This window comes from Melitaea cinxia, chromosome 18 (genome assembly GCF_905220565.1).
Source record: "Melitaea cinxia chromosome 18, ilMelCinx1.1, whole genome shotgun sequence".
In the NCBI taxonomy this organism is placed as follows: domain Eukaryota; kingdom Metazoa; phylum Arthropoda; class Insecta; order Lepidoptera; family Nymphalidae; genus Melitaea; species Melitaea cinxia.
The window spans coordinates 8,854,864-8,875,549 of NC_059411.1; the positions used below are offsets into that span (position 1 = coordinate 8,854,864).

At 32.1% G+C, this 20,686-nt stretch overlaps 1 protein-coding gene across 1 annotated transcript; it reads left to right on the top strand.

Moving 5' to 3' along the window:
- The first annotated feature begins 1,772 nt into the window (after window positions 1-1,772).
- Window positions 1,773-15,271, top strand: LOC123662024 (exocyst complex component 5). The gene is made up of 14 exons (XM_045596915.1): window positions 1,773-1,939; window positions 2,014-2,145; window positions 2,234-2,341; window positions 2,568-2,765; window positions 3,857-4,105; window positions 4,693-4,910; window positions 5,294-5,521; window positions 5,927-6,086; window positions 6,750-6,893; window positions 6,986-7,074; window positions 8,174-8,354; window positions 9,663-9,819; window positions 13,757-13,926; window positions 15,066-15,271. The coding sequence occupies exons 1-14, from the start codon at window positions 1,907-1,909 to the stop codon at window positions 15,159-15,161; spliced, it is 2,163 nt and encodes a 720-aa protein (XP_045452871.1). The 5' UTR covers window positions 1,773-1,906; the 3' UTR covers window positions 15,162-15,271.
- The last annotated feature ends 5,415 nt before the right edge of the window (window positions 15,272-20,686 follow it).

Consider the following 20,686-nt stretch of genomic DNA (forward strand, 5'->3'; position numbering starts at 1 on the left):
TCATTAAAGAGAACAAAATAATGAAATAATCTTCACAACACACAAAATTTTATAAATAATATTACGACATCACAAAGAATTTGGATATAAAAAACGCTTCCACTAGTAAGCAATCTTCCAAAAAGACGTTAATGATGTATTAATCATATTTTTTACTTTTGTTTCTAAAATTAAAATAATTTCTAAATATGCCAGTAGTTTAAAAATACATTTTTTATAAACTTTTTATACATTTGTTATAAGATAATCAAACATAATTTGTAATCGATGCAAAAACTTTGTCGTTTAATTTGAAACATTAACTGGGGTGGAACTCGAACCTCAAACTTATAAAAAATACAGCTAAACAATACTGTTTTTAACCAGTGTTATGTTCGTATTAGTGAGTAAGGTGAAGGTAAGAGTTCCTGGGGGAATTAGGGATAGAGTCGGTAACACGCTTGCGATACTTCTTGTCTTGCAGACATCTATAAGCTACAGTAACCGCTTACTATCAAGTGAATCGTATGCTTGTTTCACACACTGCATGGAAACAGTATTATTTAGCTGTGATGTTCTGTAAGGTCGAGGTACTACCACAATCGGGCTGCTCCATATTTTGAGCAGAAAATTTCCTGTTGTGCCCTACCTCAGTTATATTGTTATCGAACTCCACCGAAACCGTTAAACCAATTTCTATTATTTTTATGTACATTTAGCAGGTCGTGGACTATTCTTATACCGCTTAGTGATACTGGTGTCCCTATTCATTTTGCAAAACAACGTTTGCAGGGTTAGCTAGTATCTATCTATACTAATATTATAAAGCTGAAAAATTTGTTTGTTTCTTTAAGCGCGCTTCTTAGGAATTACTTGTTCGAATTGAAAAATTATTTTTGTTTTAGATAGCCCATTTACCGAGGAAGACTACCATTACCGAGGATAGATATGCTACTTTTCCTTAAATTAGGGCGGGTAAAACCGCAGGGCGCTGCTTGTATTCTATCAAAATCAAAATCAAAAATAACTTTATTCAAATAGGACCCAAGAGTATTTTACAAATGTTTATTATTTTTGTAAAAGTAAAGCTACCACCGATTCGGAATATAGACTCTGCAGAGAAGAATCGGAAAGAAACTCAGCAGTTACTCTTTTAAAAATAATATTTAAAATTTTAAACTGTGTTTTAGTACAAAATTTGTAATATCTTGCATGAAATACAGCGTCACTAAGTCCACAGATTTGTATCAACTATGTAATTCTGCACCGAATAATGCGTTTTTTTTTTTTTTATTAATCTCTTTTTAACAAAAACTTTAAATTTATGTTGAGATAATTCCAAACCCGTGTAAACGGCGTATTGGCGTAGTAGGCGTGTAGGCGAAAGGATTCCCGTGAATTTATCGTTGCATTTTTGACGACTCGAATAAGAGATAAAATTCATAATTTGGACATTGACAGTTGTTTTTTTTTTTTCAATTCCCGCCATGTTTTGATGAAAGCCAACTCTGACCCACCTATACTTTGTGGGCGAAGTGGGCGTGATATGGTCGCAAACAGTGAAGTCATATGTGATGTTCGAGCGATCGCTCGCGACGACGACCTAAGATGTAAGTGGAACGATAGAAAGGACGTTACGCTTGTTGTGATCGCTTAGTGGTATAACCAGTTGTTGACAAATACAAAACAGTCAAAGTCATAAATAATTATGAAAATGTCATTCAGACTAGGCTGTATGGATTATAGTCCTTTGCCTTTCCCTATTGGGGATAAATTTTAAAACAACATATGAAAATGTCATTTTATTAAAAATAAAATAGCAGTTTTTTTCGGTCTTTAGTAGTTTAATAGTTTAATACATTAAAAATTGTGGATATAAAAAGATAAGTATATAATATAATATCAAACAAAAAGGCAAACAGTCAAAATGATGAACCAATACTTAAAAGAACTTGAACAGGTATGCCGATTTGTATTTATTTATTGAAACAAAATTCGTCTACATGAGTAATATTGTTCTCGATTTTATTTTAGGATCCTTTTGACCCAGATGAGTTTGTGGAAAGAATGGTTCGTCGCAGCATGCAGGAAAGTCGTCTGAAGGACGATCAATTTGACCCAGAAATGATACATGACATTTTTACTCAAGCTATACAAGATTTGAAAGTGGGTGGTTATGCTAACAAATACCACGTACAGTACATATGCGTCGTTTTTTTTTATCTCATATATGTATCTACTTTTAATATTATAGGTTCTACAGGAAAGACAGGAAAGAAAATGTGCTAGATTAGAACAAGCGGTGCAGGAGGAAGAAAAAATATATGCAGCAAAGCTTGCTGAAATTATGGATCAACATTCGGTTAGTTTCTTATTACAAAAGTGTTGTATGTATTTTAAATTTAACAAAGTTACTCATGCAAAAATCATTGGTAAAGTTGTAATTTTTGTATTAATTTACTAATTTTATATTATCTTTAACTTATAAACAATAATTTGTTCAAAATAATATTGTATGCACTGGATTTCATAAATAAATTTACAAAACGAAAATTGGTTACATATATGTTTATAATTTTACATTACAGCACTGCGTAAATGTATTCAGTTCCTTAGATGAAAGAATGTCCCGTTGTGGGGGAAAAGCACTCGATGTTGGAGAGAAACTCGGTGCTGCAAGGGCCCCCAGAGCAAGAGCAGCGGCTGCAAGGGATCTTTTGTCACACCTTGCCAATTTCCTTAGCCCTGGACCAGTACTCACTGACTTATTTAATGACCCAAATAAGGTATAAAACTTATATTTACAATTGTTTATGTGTGTACCATGTGGTTACGGCAGTAAAGAATATAGCCACCTCCTCTCTTCCGATGAGTGTCGTAAGAGGCGACTAAGGGATAACACAGGCCAAAGACGGGCAGCAGTGACTTCGATTTGACAAAGCCAGCATTGTGGTCACCGACTCGCCTGCCCAGCGTGGTGTCTATGAGCATCACACATGAGTTTAGACCATTTTTGATGCAAATAATGTGGCCTATGTCTAGCAGTGGATTACGATAGGCTGAAGTGTGTAATGCTGTGCATAGGCAAAAGACAGTAAAGTATAAAAAAATATCAAAACCTGATTTTGAGTTTAATTATAATTTGTTTGTACTTGATAAACTTTATTATAATGTTAATATTGGTGTAATAAAGTAGTATTAATGATACATTTTACCTTTGTAGTCATAAAAGAAATGATGTGGCATCAAAATTTAACAAAAGCAGTAAAAATGGACATTTCCTAAAAGGAACACCTGTCTAAGCAAGGCAATACATATATATATATATATATATATATATATATATATCACTTCATAGTATGAAACAGTCGCTTCCTGCTCTCTGTATGCTGAGATCTTTAAAACCACGCAACAGATTTTGATGAGGTTTTCTTTAGTAAATAGACTGATTCCAGAGAAAGGCCAATTATATGTCGCTCTTTCAAGAGTAACCTCTAAAGAAAACATTTACAACTATTGTCTGTCTAATGACAAAGAATCTGTAAACATTGTATATAAAGACATTCTGTAGTATATTTAGTATCAGCATTGAACCCGCGCAAAGCCGAGGTGGGTCGATAGTTTAGTAATGAAACAAAAGTAATGTTATGAGAATTGGGTTGTACCTTACTGATAGCCAGACTGTTTATGAAATATGTTGTCAAAATCGTTCATAAAATACATTATTATTATTATTATTTATTTATTTAGGCAGGCAATTGAATAAATGACAAATGTCTGTATCCAACAACACCTATTAGTGTCTAAAGACAAATACTTAATTTTTTCATAAATGTATCAATAGAATTGTTCTTGAATTTTGTACAAATATTTGTAGCTGAATGAAGCAGCAGATGTTATACAAAAGCTATACACTATAGCTCAAGAATTACCACCGGACAAGTTTGAAGTTGCTAAGAAAAAGATAGAGGCAAAGTACGATGAAATAGAAAGAAACTTAATTGAAGAGTTTGTCAAGGCTCAGAACCAGAACAACATAGCCAAGATGAAGGATATCGCTAATATCATGACAAACTTCAAAGGATACTCGCAGTGTGTTGACGCTTATATAGAAACAAGTCAAATGGTATGTACTTATAAAAGTTTCAATAATACAGTAAATATAACAATTAAAACTTAACCGATTTTAATCATATTTGAACACAGTGTGCAGTTTTATCCAACTTGAAAGATAGGCTATATTTTATTTTGATACATGTGATTATTAGATATACTTAAGAAAAAAAAAAAATAAAGCAGTACGAAGTTCGCCAGGTCAACTAGTATTTATATAAAAGTAGCTGACATAGTAACATTTCTACCAAAAAAAAATTGAGCGTTTTTAGGGGATAAATCGACTTTTTTCAATTTTTATAAAATCTTGTCTTGACTGTAACGAATGCATAAAAATTTATTATATTAGGTTTAGTCATTCTGAAGTATGCGTGTACGTACATTTCGATGATTCAATTATATTTACTTCGATTTTTTCAAGTATTATGTCTTTTTGACTGTGCATTAAAAACAAATGTTTAATATTTTAGAACTACTTTTTGCAAAATAATCAAATAATAATGAAATAAAAATTTCATACTTTTTATCTTACTTATGGTCAATAGATTAATTACAATTTGAAAGCTAAATATGTACTAACTAAATGATTATAACTTTCAGAACACTTTACTGGGTAAGGACATATTTGTCGCAGTACTTCCGTTGTGTAAAAAGAACTACACAGTTATAAGTAATGTATTCCCCAATCCGGATCAGGTGATGAGTAAGTTTGTACTTAACATCTTTCATCTGAAGCTACAGAAGTACATACAAACCAAACTGGCTGACAAGAACGATTTGGAGAAATATTTACGTAACTTATATGATATGTATACAAGGTATAGCTTTAATAATATTTTAGTTAGATGTTTAGTACAATTTTAAAAGTACAATTAATAAATAAAAAATTATTTTATTTTATTCTTTTTTTGTGTGTATTGCAATTTGCCATTTTGTAATAACCTGATAGGAGTCGCTGTCAGCTATGTATATAGGTCATGCTCTGTTCTTATTAGTCACTACCTATTTATTGCCTGTGACTTTATTGGCATAGATATTGGAGTTTTTTGGTCCACTATAAACAAATAAAATAATATAATACTTTTAACAAATTTTTATCCTTAACAGAATGTAATCAGGAATATAACCTATACTACCCAACGCCCTCAAACAATGCCCCTTTTTTAATTCTACATGTAAATTTAAATTTCCATTTTTCCAGTACACAGAAAGTATGCGATGAATTAGTAGAAGCGAACCTTGTAGCTGCAGATGGCAATACTTCATCTGGTGATTTGAGACGAGAGGCACTTGTGAACGGAGCTATGGCAGGAGCGACTGACGGATACCCTGCGTTAGAGATACGTCGCCTTAAAGCTGTGTTCTCGAACGCTTTGAATGCTTATTATAATGAAAAGCAACATGTTAAAAAGCAGATTCAGGGTGGTGGGTAAGTGTAATTATTAATAATAATACTCTTTATTGGACACAATCATAATTCATACAATAAATAGATTACCCTGACTCCTGTACTAGCAGTACTGTGGTGCAGAAGCTAGTCATTAATAATTGCCATTGATATTAAGAAAATTAAAGAACTATAAATTCATATCTTGTAATAATGTCATGTATACTATTTCATCTAATTTTTTTCATGGTCGAATTTTCGTTGTGTTATTAAATAGATTTTCTAATTAAAAAAGAAATGTTAAATATATTTGCAACATCCTGAAATTCGTTCTGGCTAGTTTTGCTTATTTATCAATTTTTTTTTTAAGTAAAGCTATAAAGCTAAAAAAATGTTCACACTTTAATATAGAATAGCCTTAATTATAATATTTTTCAATATTTTTAGTTTTCAAGAACTTAGACGCGATTTGCAAGCAGTAATAGGAACACGTGCGAACATCAACATCGCACAAATTGAAAATTACGGCGGCGAAACATTTCTTAGTGAACAGCTTGTTCAGAAAATGTTAAATGATTCAAAAACTTCTTTCACTAGATGCAAAACTGTAAGTATTACTTCCATTACTTGAATTTTATATAGAAGTAATTACTTAATTTGTGACATATCCTTAAATATTAAATAAATAAACGCCTAGTACACAACAATCCATAATAGGATGTTAATCCTGTGTCAGGGGTCCGGAAATATACACAGAGACAAATTCAAAATCTACGATAAACAGCATATTGTCTATACAAATAAAAAAATATTTGTCACAGAGTGTATTTGCAACTTATAAAAAATATGAGTGTGGTAAGAATTTTAACATTACACAGCATCAATATAGGAATTTTATAAAAAGTCAAAAGTTTCTATTATTGCTTCCTTTTTATTAAATTATCTTATCCATAAATCAATATCATATTAAATATTGTTTTTCTTATACTTATGTCACTAATAAATTCGTATATTATGTATAATTGTATATGAAATTCTCGCATCACAATGTATATTTGGTATAAACTCTGAAACTATTGAACCAATTTTGATCTAATTTCATAAATATCTGTAATTTGGTCCAACTTAGAAGATTATTTTTCTATCTGTTATTTTTATTAGTTTTCTGCTCATTATTTATTATTGTTCTTTAACACATCATTTAATTCTAACGCAGTAAGTTCGACGTATTTAACAATTATTATATTACAGTGTTTATTAATATCAACAGCTATGTACTCCAAACGAGCTGCCCGGGACCACGATAGCGTTACTAGATGTGCTAATCCAACATTTATTGATAGAACATGTTGACTACGCTCTAGATTTGGGTCTGCAATCCATTCCCATTGCTGAGAACAAATCACCACCACAAGTGAGTAACCGTTTGAAATTTTCATCGTTACTAGCACTATGATTAATAAGTAAAAAGGAATATTTATCTTTACATAAAAATATTTCTTTCAGATTTATTTCTTTGATACGGTGAATCAAGCAAACAAAATAGTAAAATTATTTGCAGAACACTTTCAAGAATCAGTGCTGCCTTGTATGAGGTATTTTATTTATATTATTGCTGCATAGTTATTATGATAATAGATTTTAATGTTATTATATTATTTATAATGTTAAAATTCTTACCACACTCATATTTTATTTATATTATTGCTGCATAGTTATTATGATAATAGATTTTAATGTTATAAAAATAACTACTTATTTAAAGTTTTCAATGTGGACACACACAAGTCAACTGTATATTTTCAAAGTTTTCAATGTGGACACACACAAGTCAACTGTATATTTTCAAAGTTTTCAATGTGGACACACACAAGTCAACTGTATATTTTCAAAGTTTTCAATGTGGACACACACAAGTCAACTGTATATTTTCAAAGTTTTCAATGTGGACACACACAAGTCAACTGTATATTTTCAAAGTTTTCAATGTGGACACACACAAGTCAACTGTATATTTTCAAAGTTTTCAATGTGGACACACACAAGTCAACTGTATATTTTCAAAGTTTTCAATGTGGACACACACAAGTCAACTGTATATTTTCAAAGTTTTCAATGTGGACACACACAAGTCAACTGTATATTTTCAAAGTTTTCAATGTGGACACACACAAGTCAACTGTATATTTTCAAAGTTTTCAATGTGGACACACACAAGTCAACTGTATATTTTCAAAGTTTTCAATGTGGACACACACAAGTCAACTGTATATTTTCAAAGTTTTCAATGTGGACACACACAAGTCAACTATATATTTTCAAAGTTTTCAATGTGGACACACACAAGTCAACTGTATATTTTCAAAGTTTTCAATGTGGACACACACAAGTCAACTGTATATTTTCTGTGTTTCAACATTAATTCTTAAAGATTTCTAAATCTTCACATATAAATAAATACACACCTGGATACCGACATGTATAGCACATAACACCCTAAACAAACTTGTGTTATGTTGTTAAAGTGGCCAATCTGGTAGTCTTGAGAGAGGCTGATTTTTATATTTGAAATCAACTTACGTTGGTTCAAGTTAAATGCCATGTGTCGATGATAAAATTCGAAAAAGTTTTTCATTACAATGATTAAAATTCGCTTAAACATTAGAAAACAATATATACGTGTATATAAAACAGTAAACAAGGAGAATGCATCCAACGGAAGAACACAATAACTGAGCAATTGGAGAACAAGCTGGACGCTGGTCTGGAGCGAGCCATCGCCGCCATCGTGGGCTGGGTCAAGCTGCACCTGCAGACTGAACAGAAGAAGACTGACTTCAAGCCCGAGGGAGACATCGACACACTGGCGTCACCGGTAAGTGTCATATATCCAACAATCTATTTTGCAATTGTCTTATCATAAATTTTAACTGTTTATTGATAATTGTGTTTGCTCGCAAACGAAAAAAAAACCGACTTCAATTTCATCGGCGAGTAATACAACGTAGATCGACGAAAAAATAGTCAAGTAACTACGCGTTATCAAAGATTACTCAAAAAGTAGTTATCAGATCTGAATAAAATTTATATGTGACCACATGATAAACATCAGCTTTCGATTAAATTAAAAATTATCAAAATCGGTACACCCAGTAAAAAGTCATTGTGGATTTTCAAGAGTTTCCCTCGATTTCTCTAGGATTCCATCATCAGATCCTGGTTTCCTTATCATGGTACTAAACTAGGGATATCTTCTTTCCAACAAAAAAAGAATTATCAAAATCGGTATACCCAGTAAAAAGTTATTGCGGATTTTCAAGAGTTTCCCTCGATTTCTCTGGGATTCCATGATCAGATCCTGGTATCCTTATCATGGTACTAAACAAGGGATATCTTCTTTCTAACAAAAAAAGAATTATCAAAATCGGTACATCCAGTAGAAAGTTATGCGGTATAATACAACGTAGGTCGACGAAAAAAGCGTCAAGTAAAAACGCATTATTAGATATAGCTCGAAAAGTAGTTGTTAGATCTCAAATAAATTTAAATGGGACCAATTGGCACACACCACCTTTCGATTAAAAGAAAATTTGTCGAAATCGCTCCACCCAGTCAAAAGTTCTGATGTAACATACATAAAAAAAAAAAAAAAAAACAGTCGAATTGAGAACCTCCTCCTTTTTTGGAAGTCGGTTAAAAAGAAATTAATAGATAAAGCGTATTATTCGGTCTAAGATAACATAGTTGATAAAGATGTGTGGACTTTGTGACGCTGTATTACATGCTAGAGATTACCAATTTGTACTAAAACACAGTTGTTTATATATTATTTTCAAAAGAGAATAATCATTTTATAATTTTAGTTTTTAAAATTACGATTCGGAAGTGCTTTTGAAGCCTATTTGTATAAAGCTATTTTTGATTTTGATACAAGTATCATACTCTTGCGTAAAAAAAAATAGTGACTCATCACTGTTACTAAATAAGTATGGTATACAAATACTACAGTCTTTTCGCGTTAAGAATATAGTAACTAATTTTTATATTGACCATGTTGAAGTTATTCAATTCAGTCAATCAAAGACACTAACCGAAAATAACCTATAAACTTATACCTGTCTTATTAAAATTTAATTCTAAAACTAAAAATATAAAAAATATCTAATATTTTCATTAATCTTAGGCCTGCATAGCAGTGGTGTCCTACCTCAACACCGTGATGGATAAAATCCACTCCGAGCTGGAGGGCGAAAACTTGAACTCCGTTTCCTTGGAGCTAGCCGTTCGTCTGCATCGGGTTATATATGAGCATCTACAAAACTTCCAGTTCAATTCTGCAGGTAAGAATAAATAAAATTATGTATAATAAATTATTTAAAAAAAAAATTATAAGTAAAGAATTCATGTGTTACTCGCATTATCTCAAAACACTTTATATCTAAAACAGTCAAGTGTTTTTATAAATCTGTATATTACGTTAAATAGTTTTGATAGAATAATTGTGTTTGCACGCAAACGAAAAAAAAAACCGACTTCAATTACATCGACGAGTAATACAACGTAGATCGACGAAAAAATAGTCAAGTAACTACGCGTTATCAAAGATTACTGCAAAATTTGTAATCAGATCTCGATAAAATTTATATGTAACCACATGATTAAACATCAGCTTTCGATTAAACTAAAAATTATCAAAATCGGTATACCCAGTAAAAAGTTGTTGTTGATTTTCGAGAGTTACCCTCGATTTCTCTGGGATTCCATCATCAGATCCTGGTTTCCTTATCACGGTACCAAACTTGGGATATCTCCTTTCCAACAAAAAAAGAATTATCAAAATCGGTACATCCAGTAGAAAGTTATGCAGTATAATACAACGTCGGTCGACGAAAAAAGCGTCAAGTAAAAACGCATTATTAGATATAATTCGAAAAGTAGTTGTTAGATCGCAAACAAATTTAAATGGGACCAAATGACACACACTACCTTTCGATCAAAAGAAAAATTGTCGAAATCGCTCAACCCAGTCAAAAGTTCTGAAGTAACATACATTAAAAAAATACAGTCGAATTGAGAACCTCCTCCTTTTTTGGAAGTCGGTTAAAAATCCAGTATGAACTAATGGGAGGATCAGCGGTAAGATTAGGTGATTTCGCTGCCAGTTAGAAAGTAATTTTTTCTATTGTATTATTTGAATTTGAGTCTTTTATTTTTGACATTGGCTTAAGTCATCTCCAAGAAAAGTATTTTAAGAAAAAAACTTATCCTACATTTATGAATTCAATCCTTCTTTTATCTTATCAATTTTTTTATCAGATTTAAATAAATTAAAAAGGTAATTTCCTTGTCGGTGAAATCAATGATAATGTGATTATTATTTTTAAATTAAACACGTCACGTTTACATTATTATTACAATTTTATTGTATCTTACAATCCGTACCTAAAGTTAAAAGCGTGATATTTATCAATTTAATCGTAAATAATAATAGATTAATTGATTACAAAATAAACAGATATTGTAGAGAAAAACAAGTTTTTTTTTGTGTAGTCTAATTTAGTCTACTTAATATTATACAAATTTTAAATACGAGTTTTGTTTTTTGTATATATATCAAATTTGTGTTCCTGTGGTGGGTAAGATGACCAGACTCCTGGGAAGGGTCGGTGTTAGGATCGGCGACACGCTTTTAATGCTTCTGCAATTAATATTGCAAGCATCTATACCTAAGCTATGGTAATCTTTTACCATCAGGTGAGCCGTACGCTTGTTTGCCGACCTAGTTGTATGAAAAAAAGTGTCTGTGTGTGAGTATTTGTCAATTGTATCAATGTTAAATTGTTTTGTCAGACCATAGTTGTTGTTCTCATGATTTGATATGCTTAACAAGTTTTGTTAAACCCTAATGAGTCTATGAGCGTTATTATATTCAATCATAAATTGACGCAACTTTTTTGCGGCGTTTGCGACGCTCAGCGGAACATTGACCCAATTCACAAAAATATTGATACATGGAGTTAAAATTATCAATACACAAGATTTTTATACTGTTCTGAAAACAAAAAGCTTATCCCAGTTAAATTACATTTTTAATAGTCTATTATGTTCCCAAGGATATATATAATATGACAGTTATTGTATGAGTAAGTACTCATAAATGCGGAAAGAGATATATAACACATAAGTGACATAACATAACGTGAGTCATAGTGATATACCAAGTTTCATTAATATATATTAAATTATTTTGAACATAGAAGAAAAATAGGCCTCGTGGTCCAATTCAATGCTTCGACATACCGGCAGTTGATCTCTGCAATAACCTCAACACAGCCCAGACTTCCACCGAAGCAAAAGCTTGCTCGTACTCAACAAATGTTAAGCAAAGTGGTCTGTTATACTCCTTAGTTTTTTGTATAAGCTGCCGCAGCGTATGTATGTGGTCTATGGTATTGAACCGAAATCCGGCTTGTTCGGGAGGCTAGAATTCGTTGAAACTACGAACGAGAAGGTTATATTGATGACTCTTGAAAACAACTTATAAACATGAGTCCATAGTTCTTTAGAAAGGTGTTGTCGCTCTTTTTGAAGAACAAAATCACCACGCTCCTGTGCCATTCCTTCGGCGTAATATTCTCAAGAATGTCGGAATCGAATAATTTCTGAAGCACCTTAAGTATTGTTTTTCCACTTGCCTTCAGGAGTTCTGTGGTGATTCAGTCATCGCCTGGTGTTTTATGGTTCTTGAGCTGCTTAAAAGCTATCCTAATCTCATGCAGACTGATGTCCGGGATAAATTCGGTATAGTTTTGGGTCAATTTGGCTCTGGATCTCTCTCCGAATCATCAACAGCTCCGTCCGTGTATAAGTATCCGTAGAATCTCTCGACCTCTTCCAAAATCTCTGGTGTAGATGAAACAAGACGACCGTCGCCAGTTCTCAGCCGCGTAACTTAGCTTTGACACATCGACAAATTTCTTGTGAATATTTTTGAGCCCCTGTTTCGCTCATCTTTAATATGTTGAGTATTAAAGATACAGATGGGTATTCTCCGCCAATCTGTTTAACTCGTCCACAGAGAAGCGATTATCTAGGCATTCGAAGCGACGTTGCAGGTCTAGCCGAAAGTCTTTGGTGTTATGGATATGAGTACGAGTAGGTCGGAGCGTAAACACAATCATTATATACTTTTCTAGCTTTACGTTAATATTCAATGTGCCTCTTATTTAATGGTAATCACTGCCGGTTTTCACTCTATTAATCACAGAGATCATTTTAACATACATTACATAATGTATTCCGCTTGATTGATACGATGAAGTCAATCTCATTTCTCGTGGAACCATCGCAGCTCAGACAAATCCATTTTCGTTGCAGCTGCTTTTTGAAGAAAGAGTCCTTCTTTCTAGAAGAGAAAATAATGTCTCTGTGATGAAGTCTTAATCCGGAGAATCCGTTAAGTCCGCTAACATTTAACCCCTGTGATTTCTTTTCCCATAACCAAATTGTCCCCATTTTTTCTCTAAACCGCTTCGTGCTCCCAGCCTTGCGTGGAAATTCTTCATCACAACACTGTAGTAGATACTAGAAGTTTGTATGGCTCTTGATGTGTCCTCATATGTAGTTTCCACATTCTCGTCGTGCTGTGTCGATATTGGTGCTTAAACCTGTATAACCTTCGGCGAATATCGTTTATTAATTCTGATTATAAGGTATGCTACCACACTCGCCACGCTCTCGACTTAATAACGCTGTTCGAGCATGATTGTCAAAAAATGTCATATTTTTATACGTCTAGGTCGCTAAATAAGCGTACGGCCCGGCCTACCTGATGGTAAGCGGTTACTGCAGCTTATAGACACTTGCAATACCAGAAGTATCCCATGGTCGTTGTTGTCCCTACTCTAATCCTCCCCAGGAGCGCTACCACAGGGACTACGCAAGAACGCTACTTGCGAGCATTTAGCTGTGATCTTCTGTAAGCTTGATGTACTTCCCCAGACGTAATGTTAAGATTAAGATTTTATGTCAAAATCAAAATCAAAATCAAAAACAGCTTTATTCAAATAGGTTTACAAATTAAAACTTTAAAAACAAATAATTATTTTTGCAAAAGTAAAGCTACCACCGATTCGGAATGTAGATTCTGCAGAGAAGATCGAAAGAATATGTAGGATATAATATCCTGCTATGCTCTAACCGAATAGTTCAGAGTTCGTGTTGTGTCGCCAGTTGGGTAGTTCCAAATTACAAGAACAAGACATTACGTTTTCGTAGGCGCAATGATAGCGATATGCGACGTGAAGGAGTACCGGTCGGCGGTGTGCGGGCGCGGTCGCAGCGCGCCGGCGCCCGCGCACGCGCTGTTCGACGCGCTGCACGCGCTCTGCAACCTGCTGCTCGTGAAGCCGGAGAACCTGCACCAGGTGTGCGAGGGGGAGACGCTGGTGAGTGACTGGAAACCTGGCATTCAAACGTTTTATATTATAGCGAGATTCGAAACTTTCATACGTTACAATATCTTTTTGTTCGTTATTGTTTTGAACAAGGATAATATAAAGGAAATTTAAAAAAAAAATATGCTTTCACATAAAAAATTCAGCAGTACGAACCCAGGTCAGCTAATTACATTCATGTACAGACAGTTTCGTTCGAAATTACAATACCTTTATTAAATATTTACTGGATAATTTTAGCGAATTAGAAAAAAGAACAAATTTTTCGGCTTCACGTAATAACGTGTAATTGACACGTCATATTTGTAGTATTGTGCAGATTTAGATATAAATTTTATATAATAAAATTTCATAAGTATGTTATGATAGAATTTAAAAAAAGACATTCGAAGTTAAGTATGCAGCTAGCATAATCGAATGCGCTTGGTATTTTTTTAATGTATGTCCACCGATTACACTGAGATTTCTGATTTACGTGTTTTTTTTTTTTTTTTGTTCGAATCGGAATAGTTTCCATTTGGTCCCATAGAAAAATTTATTCAGTTTGACTCATTAATTTTTATTTTATAAGCATTATTGCTAACTTGGACGATGTAAATTTTACGATAATTTGTTGATATTTACTCCGATTACTTAAACATTTCTAATCCCATTTGCGTGCTTCTTTTTTTTTCGACGTAGAATAGTGGCTGTTAGGTTTTATAAAAAATTGATCTAGTTTGAACCAGTTATTTTTATTTTATGAGCATTTTTGTTCACTGGACGATGTACTTTTCACGATATTCTGTGTACGGCTTTTTTTTAGTGGATAACAACGAAACCTACTCTATACCTGATCTAATCTAGAAAAGTCCTACTGTAGTTTACAAAACAACTTATTATTTGCATTAAAAAAGTAAAAAATAGAAAAATACGTTTAAAAAATCGATTTCAAAATTATTGTGAGAAGATTAATTCCTTTATTGTTTTCTAATGTTTACGCGAATTTTACTAATAATAATGAAACAACTTTTTCGGACATGGTTGCTGTAAAGTAACCGAAACGTGGGGCATTTAGAAAACCTAATAGCTAAACCGCGATAAATCCAAAAAATTTGTTTCATTATAATTTAATTTCTTTGTTTTCACAGGCGGAGCTGGACCACTCAATTTTACACAACTTCATACAACTGCGGTCGGACTACAAGAGTCATAAGTTATCAAGCTTTCTCAAGGGACTCTCGTAATTTATTGTTTATACATCAAGAAGTATTAATAGGCTTAATTAATAATATGAAAGTGATAAACTGTTGATTTGTATAAAATTATTCAAGCATAATATACAATTTGTAATCAATCTTGTTTCTATTTCATGATCTTTCTGTTCCCATTATAATTTTTTTTTGTTTAATCATGTTTAGTTCAAGCTATCATAATAATGTGCTTGTTGGTATAACATTCTGTTATAAAATCCGTCGACTAGTTAAAACGGTGTTGACGTTACGAAACTGACATCGATAGTCAAATTACGCTTAGTGTGGGCTTGTCACTCAATGCGACTCAAAACGTCGGGCAATCGGTCAAGCAATAGGCAGTATCGTCAATCGTGTTGAATAACGCTCGCGAAGTGTCGTTATCAGCGGTATCTACAACATAGCTCACTACGTCCATTCATAAGCTGTCCCCTCCAGCCGTTGAATGAACGCGCCTGTGTGTGTACGACGCGGGCGCACCTACGTCTGTGTTCCTACACGATACAGTATACACGAGCACGGAGCAGTATCGCTAGAGCCGGCCGGCAGACTCGTACTGCACCGCTCGCGCCGACCGACGAACCGCGTCCCACAGTAACATGCAAACGGATTCTGTGTAACAAACATTCGTTATTATAACAGTGCTGTGACAATATCGCTAATCTGGATAATATAGTCAAAATCGAGAGGTAAGGTTAAAGTGTGTATGTTTATTTTCATTCAAGCTCGACGCCTACGCGCGGTGCTGTTGCGATTTGTGAGCGACGAATTTACATGTTATAAGTTCATTCATTGGCTAGGGACTATTTATATTATTATCGTTTAGAGTGATATGAATGGATGATTAGGACGCAAGCGTGTCGGGTCGAGACAATGGTTGAATCACATATGATGGAACGAGGCTATGATCTCGTGATCTAAGTAAAATCGTCGTTTCAGTCGGTCGAGCGTTATCTAGGTGAGACCGGCCGCGTCCGTTCCATTTCAAGTGGTGTTTTTATCCCGAACTACCTGAGTCGAGTCGGCGCGGCGCTCGCGTAGCCGCAAGTCGATTCCTGCTAATGGTATCGCGCACATCGTAAAGAGAAAAGCGAGGCCACACCTAACACATGTTGCAAATTCTCTATTTTAAATTATACTAATATGAGACTCACATTGTATTAAATGGAATCCCTGTATAAGTATTGTAATATTCTGATATAACGCTAACTTATTGGTGAATGTGAATCGTTACTCAATGATATTGTTTACACAATGTTACAAGTAAGATTCATGACTCCACATACAACAATTTGGTGATATATTACTTGCTCAGGTAACAAAACAAATGAAACAATGACGTAATATTGTTATCAAATCCTTCAGTTGCGATAAAATTTATATACTTATACCACGATAACAGATCTTCTTTCTGACAAAATATTTCTTCTCGTCTTTTACTTGGCAAGTTTTACACAACTGTTTTGTTGTTCTGTTAATGTACGGTACATATTTGTAGTAGTAATTAGTTTAAAGTAACTCTACACTTCACTGGGTAAGCTGATATGCAAAGACAGATGATTACAATATAGACAAACGATAGAGCTTATCATACTATATAACCTCTAAATGTAATTACAAATTATGGTAAGCTAATATTTATATAATTGTGTTTGCTGGCAAACGAAAAAAAAACTGACTTCAATTACATCAACAAGTAATACAACGTAGGTGGACGAAAAAAAATCACCCTGTGTGGTACCATGATAAGGAAACCAGGATCTGATGATGGAATCCCAGAGAAATCGAGGGAAACCCTCGAAAATCGTAGTGACGACTAGTGACGTCTGCTTACGTTATATTACTTGTCGATGTAATTGAAGTCGGTTTTTTTCGTTTTCGAGCAAACACAATTATTGTTCATATTACTAGTTATTCTCTATAATTAATAAGACGCAATTGCGTGTTATCTTTTATCTAACTTGATATTATATCGCTATAATAAGACTATAGTTAAAGGTATAAAGGTATACAACGTTTTACGTGATAATTTTAAAAGGGATTCCCGTTTAAATATCGTCACTCTACCATATACTCTACTGCACTGCTGATTAATTTACAGGTAAAAAGATGAAATGGGTAATAAATTTTTACTCAGTGTCATTAAATGTATAACTAATACAAAACAAACAAGCTTAGAATCATTAAAATATGAAACTGTGTTGCTGTAGAAGTTATAGTTCAAATTATAAAGTTTCTAAAAAAAGTTTTTCTTCCCCTTAAGCTTCTCTTACTTGGCTATTTTTCATATTACAAAATTTGTTTGAAAATCAAATTAACTTGATAATTTTTGTTGGTGATTATATTAATATAATGAATATGTTAGGCTTCAGGGAATTCATATCAGGTTTACATGATAAAGTATTCGTTGAAAATAAATCCCTTGAAACTGATTGATATGTTAATTGTAAACATCATTTTAATACACACGAAATTATATTATTTTCATTAAATGTGATATGTTAAAATCATACGATATTTTATCTTGATTACAAAATATTACAATTCATTGCCCTTTGTTTTATTAAGTTTTATATTTGAAATATTGATTACGTTTACATAATCAAATATTTGTTTTGATCTTGCCATTTAAATTCGTCTTTACTTAAAGCATACATAAAAGTGTGCTTTTTATCAAACGCCAGATGTTACTTCCGATTATAATATGGTCAAAATCCTGTATATCGAAATCAGATACATAAATAGCTTAAAATTTGATAGAAACAAGTGACTTTTATTAACTTCTTCTTGTTGTTATGACTTTTAATTCTAAGACTTTTGTAAATCTCTGTTGAAAAGATTATACATATTCTTTATTTAAAATTCTCGTGTCACAATGTTAGTTACCATACTCCACCGAAACGGCTGGACAGATTTTTATGAAATTTTGTGTGCATATCGGGTATGTCTGAGAATCGGCAAACATCTATTTTTCATACCCCTAAGTTAAAAGGGGAGGGGGGTATTAAAGGGGTTAATAACATATATGGCAGCTAGTAATTATATAAAAATTATATAACTTTAATTAAATTTTATTTATACGATTTTCCAATGGATACAAAGGATGATATTTCCTCTACCAACTTTAAAATTCTAGTTAAAATTATCGTGTAACACTTGATAAATTATACTGGCAGGACGACATTAGATTGATAACTTATAATGTAGGTATGTTTTATATATAAAATGTCTGCATACTTTTAAATGGTTTTTTATGTGAATAAATGTTTATATATTATTAATTAATATTTGTATACTATACAAAATTATGTAATAAATTTATATTATATCATTTTGTATTGAAGTTTACACCACCCAGAATTGTACGTTAGTAATCGCCCTGAAATTGATGCATTTTTTATTATTTATTTATAATAAATGTTAATAAATAAAATTTACTTAGTCGATTTTTTCAAACCTAATAAACATTTAAAATAATTGTAACTGTTAATTTTTCTCCTATATGAAAAAGCTTTAGCATTGGAACACTTCAAGTTTTTTGGAATGTAAGCTAATTCACTTCATGTAACGTAATAATACTATCAAAAGGGATTCATTACGTTAAAATTCTCAAAAACTTACAAAAAGTTATAAAAAGTACACATTTCATCTTCTATTATATCTGTTAGATTCACAATTTTTTTTATTAAAATCAGGTTTTTTTTTTAATATCAAGATCATTGACTTTAGTTTATTTATTCAAAAAATTATAGCTACATAATTAAGTATTCAAAGCCCTTCTATGATTGTGCGTGTTAGTGCTTCTAAAGTATGTGCTAAGGTACATATATTCTCTATGAAAGACGCATCTGCATAGTAAGCAGGAACATCGTGTTATTAGGTTCAATACATTTCATATTAAAGTCAATACATTTTCATGAATGTTTTAATGTTCATAAATAAGAAAGAAATAACCTTTACTAATATTATAAATAGAAAATATTTGTTCGTTATTAACTTTCAATACTTTAAAGCAGTTGGAACCGTGAGACTTTAGAGACGTCTAGTCGTACGCTGCAATAACAACAATTACATAAAATGTTAAAAAACAAAGTCTCCTTACAATTTTCAAAGATTCAATGAATATATGTATTAATTTTAAGTTATTAAATTCTATTACAATTTACATCTTTACTAGTTTTAGCAATAAAAATTATATCCTTTTTCAGTAAACTGGATTGAAAACGTTAAAATATTTTTTATCGGACCGAATAATCCTGTAAATAATTCTTCAATAAAAACAAAACTCATTCATTAACTTTCTATGTATTGTGGTTAATTCATTTATTGGTTGTAACTTTTATCGCCAACATATTTAAAACTTTTGAATATATTAAATGATCAGGTGCTCGAGAATTTCATAATAGTGAACACCGACATCCCATCAGGCGTACCAAACACGTTAGTGCGTTTCAAGTTGAATTAAAAGTACCGAGTTACAATAAACTCTAAAAGAAACAACTACAAGTATAATATCAAATACCAAAATTAATAAACGACCTACCTAGTGAAGATGTCACTAAAAATGAAATCACAAATATAAATATAAAATAATACAATAATACAAATTAAAACAATATTTCCTATTCGTTAATATAATTAAACATTAATTTAAACGTTCAATATAAATCACCCGTGTAACAAGCCACTGCGAATGCATTATTTTGTGATTGATTGATTTTTAAAACTTGGAGGGTTGTGTGGAGTGTTGGAGTTGTGTAAAAATGGTAATCGTATTATTACTGTTAATTTGTTATAACTACTAACTTATTTTTTAACTTGCTATTAACTTATTTTTGATATTGTGAGCGTACGATGTCGAATGTGTGGACAAATCAACAATGATTTTTGTCACACCGTTAAATATTTTTTGTAAAGATTCTTTTGTATTTTAAATTAAAAAAAAAAAAAAAAAAACTTTTACGAAAACAACCTGTTCCCCCAAGCCTGTTTATTTACACTAACTAAATCTATTTATTGTTATTGATAATTAAATGTACCTATTTATGATTTTATTTAAATATACATATATATATTCTACATATGGTGAAAGCAAAACATAGTTTGTTATCACTTATCATAACACTTTATCAGTTCTTCAAGGTTATAAATGAGTCTACCACGGTATAGGATTTTTTCTAAACTCCAATTAGATAAAAAAAAATCTGAAATGTAGAGGAAACAAGTTTAAATATAATAGTTTAATACTTTAAACGTTAAATCAAAATCAATTTAACTATTATCTTTTTCTAAATATTGACTTTAAAATCTATGCTAATATAATAACGAGGGAAGATTTGTACTTTTTAACAGACTTCCAAAAAATGAAGAGGTTCTCAATTCGATTGTATTATTTTTATGTACCTATGTTACTTCAGAGCTTTTGACTAGGTGGACCGATTTCGATGACTTTTTTTAATTGAAAGGTGTAATTAAAAGGCGTGTCATGTGGTCCCGTTTAAATTTAATTGATATCTGAC

Excerpts from the sequence above, each read along its gene's own strand:
- LOC123662024 (XM_045596915.1), top strand. The coding sequence starts at position 1,907 with ATGATGAACCAATACTTAAAAGAACTTGAACAG. Across the intron at positions 6,894-6,985 it reads AGAACAAATCACCACCACAA|ATTTATTTCTTTGATACGGT; the intron begins GTGAGTAACCGT and ends TATTTCTTTCAG. Across the intron at positions 8,355-9,662 it reads TCGACACACTGGCGTCACCG|GCCTGCATAGCAGTGGTGTC; the intron begins GTAAGTGTCATA and ends CATTAATCTTAG.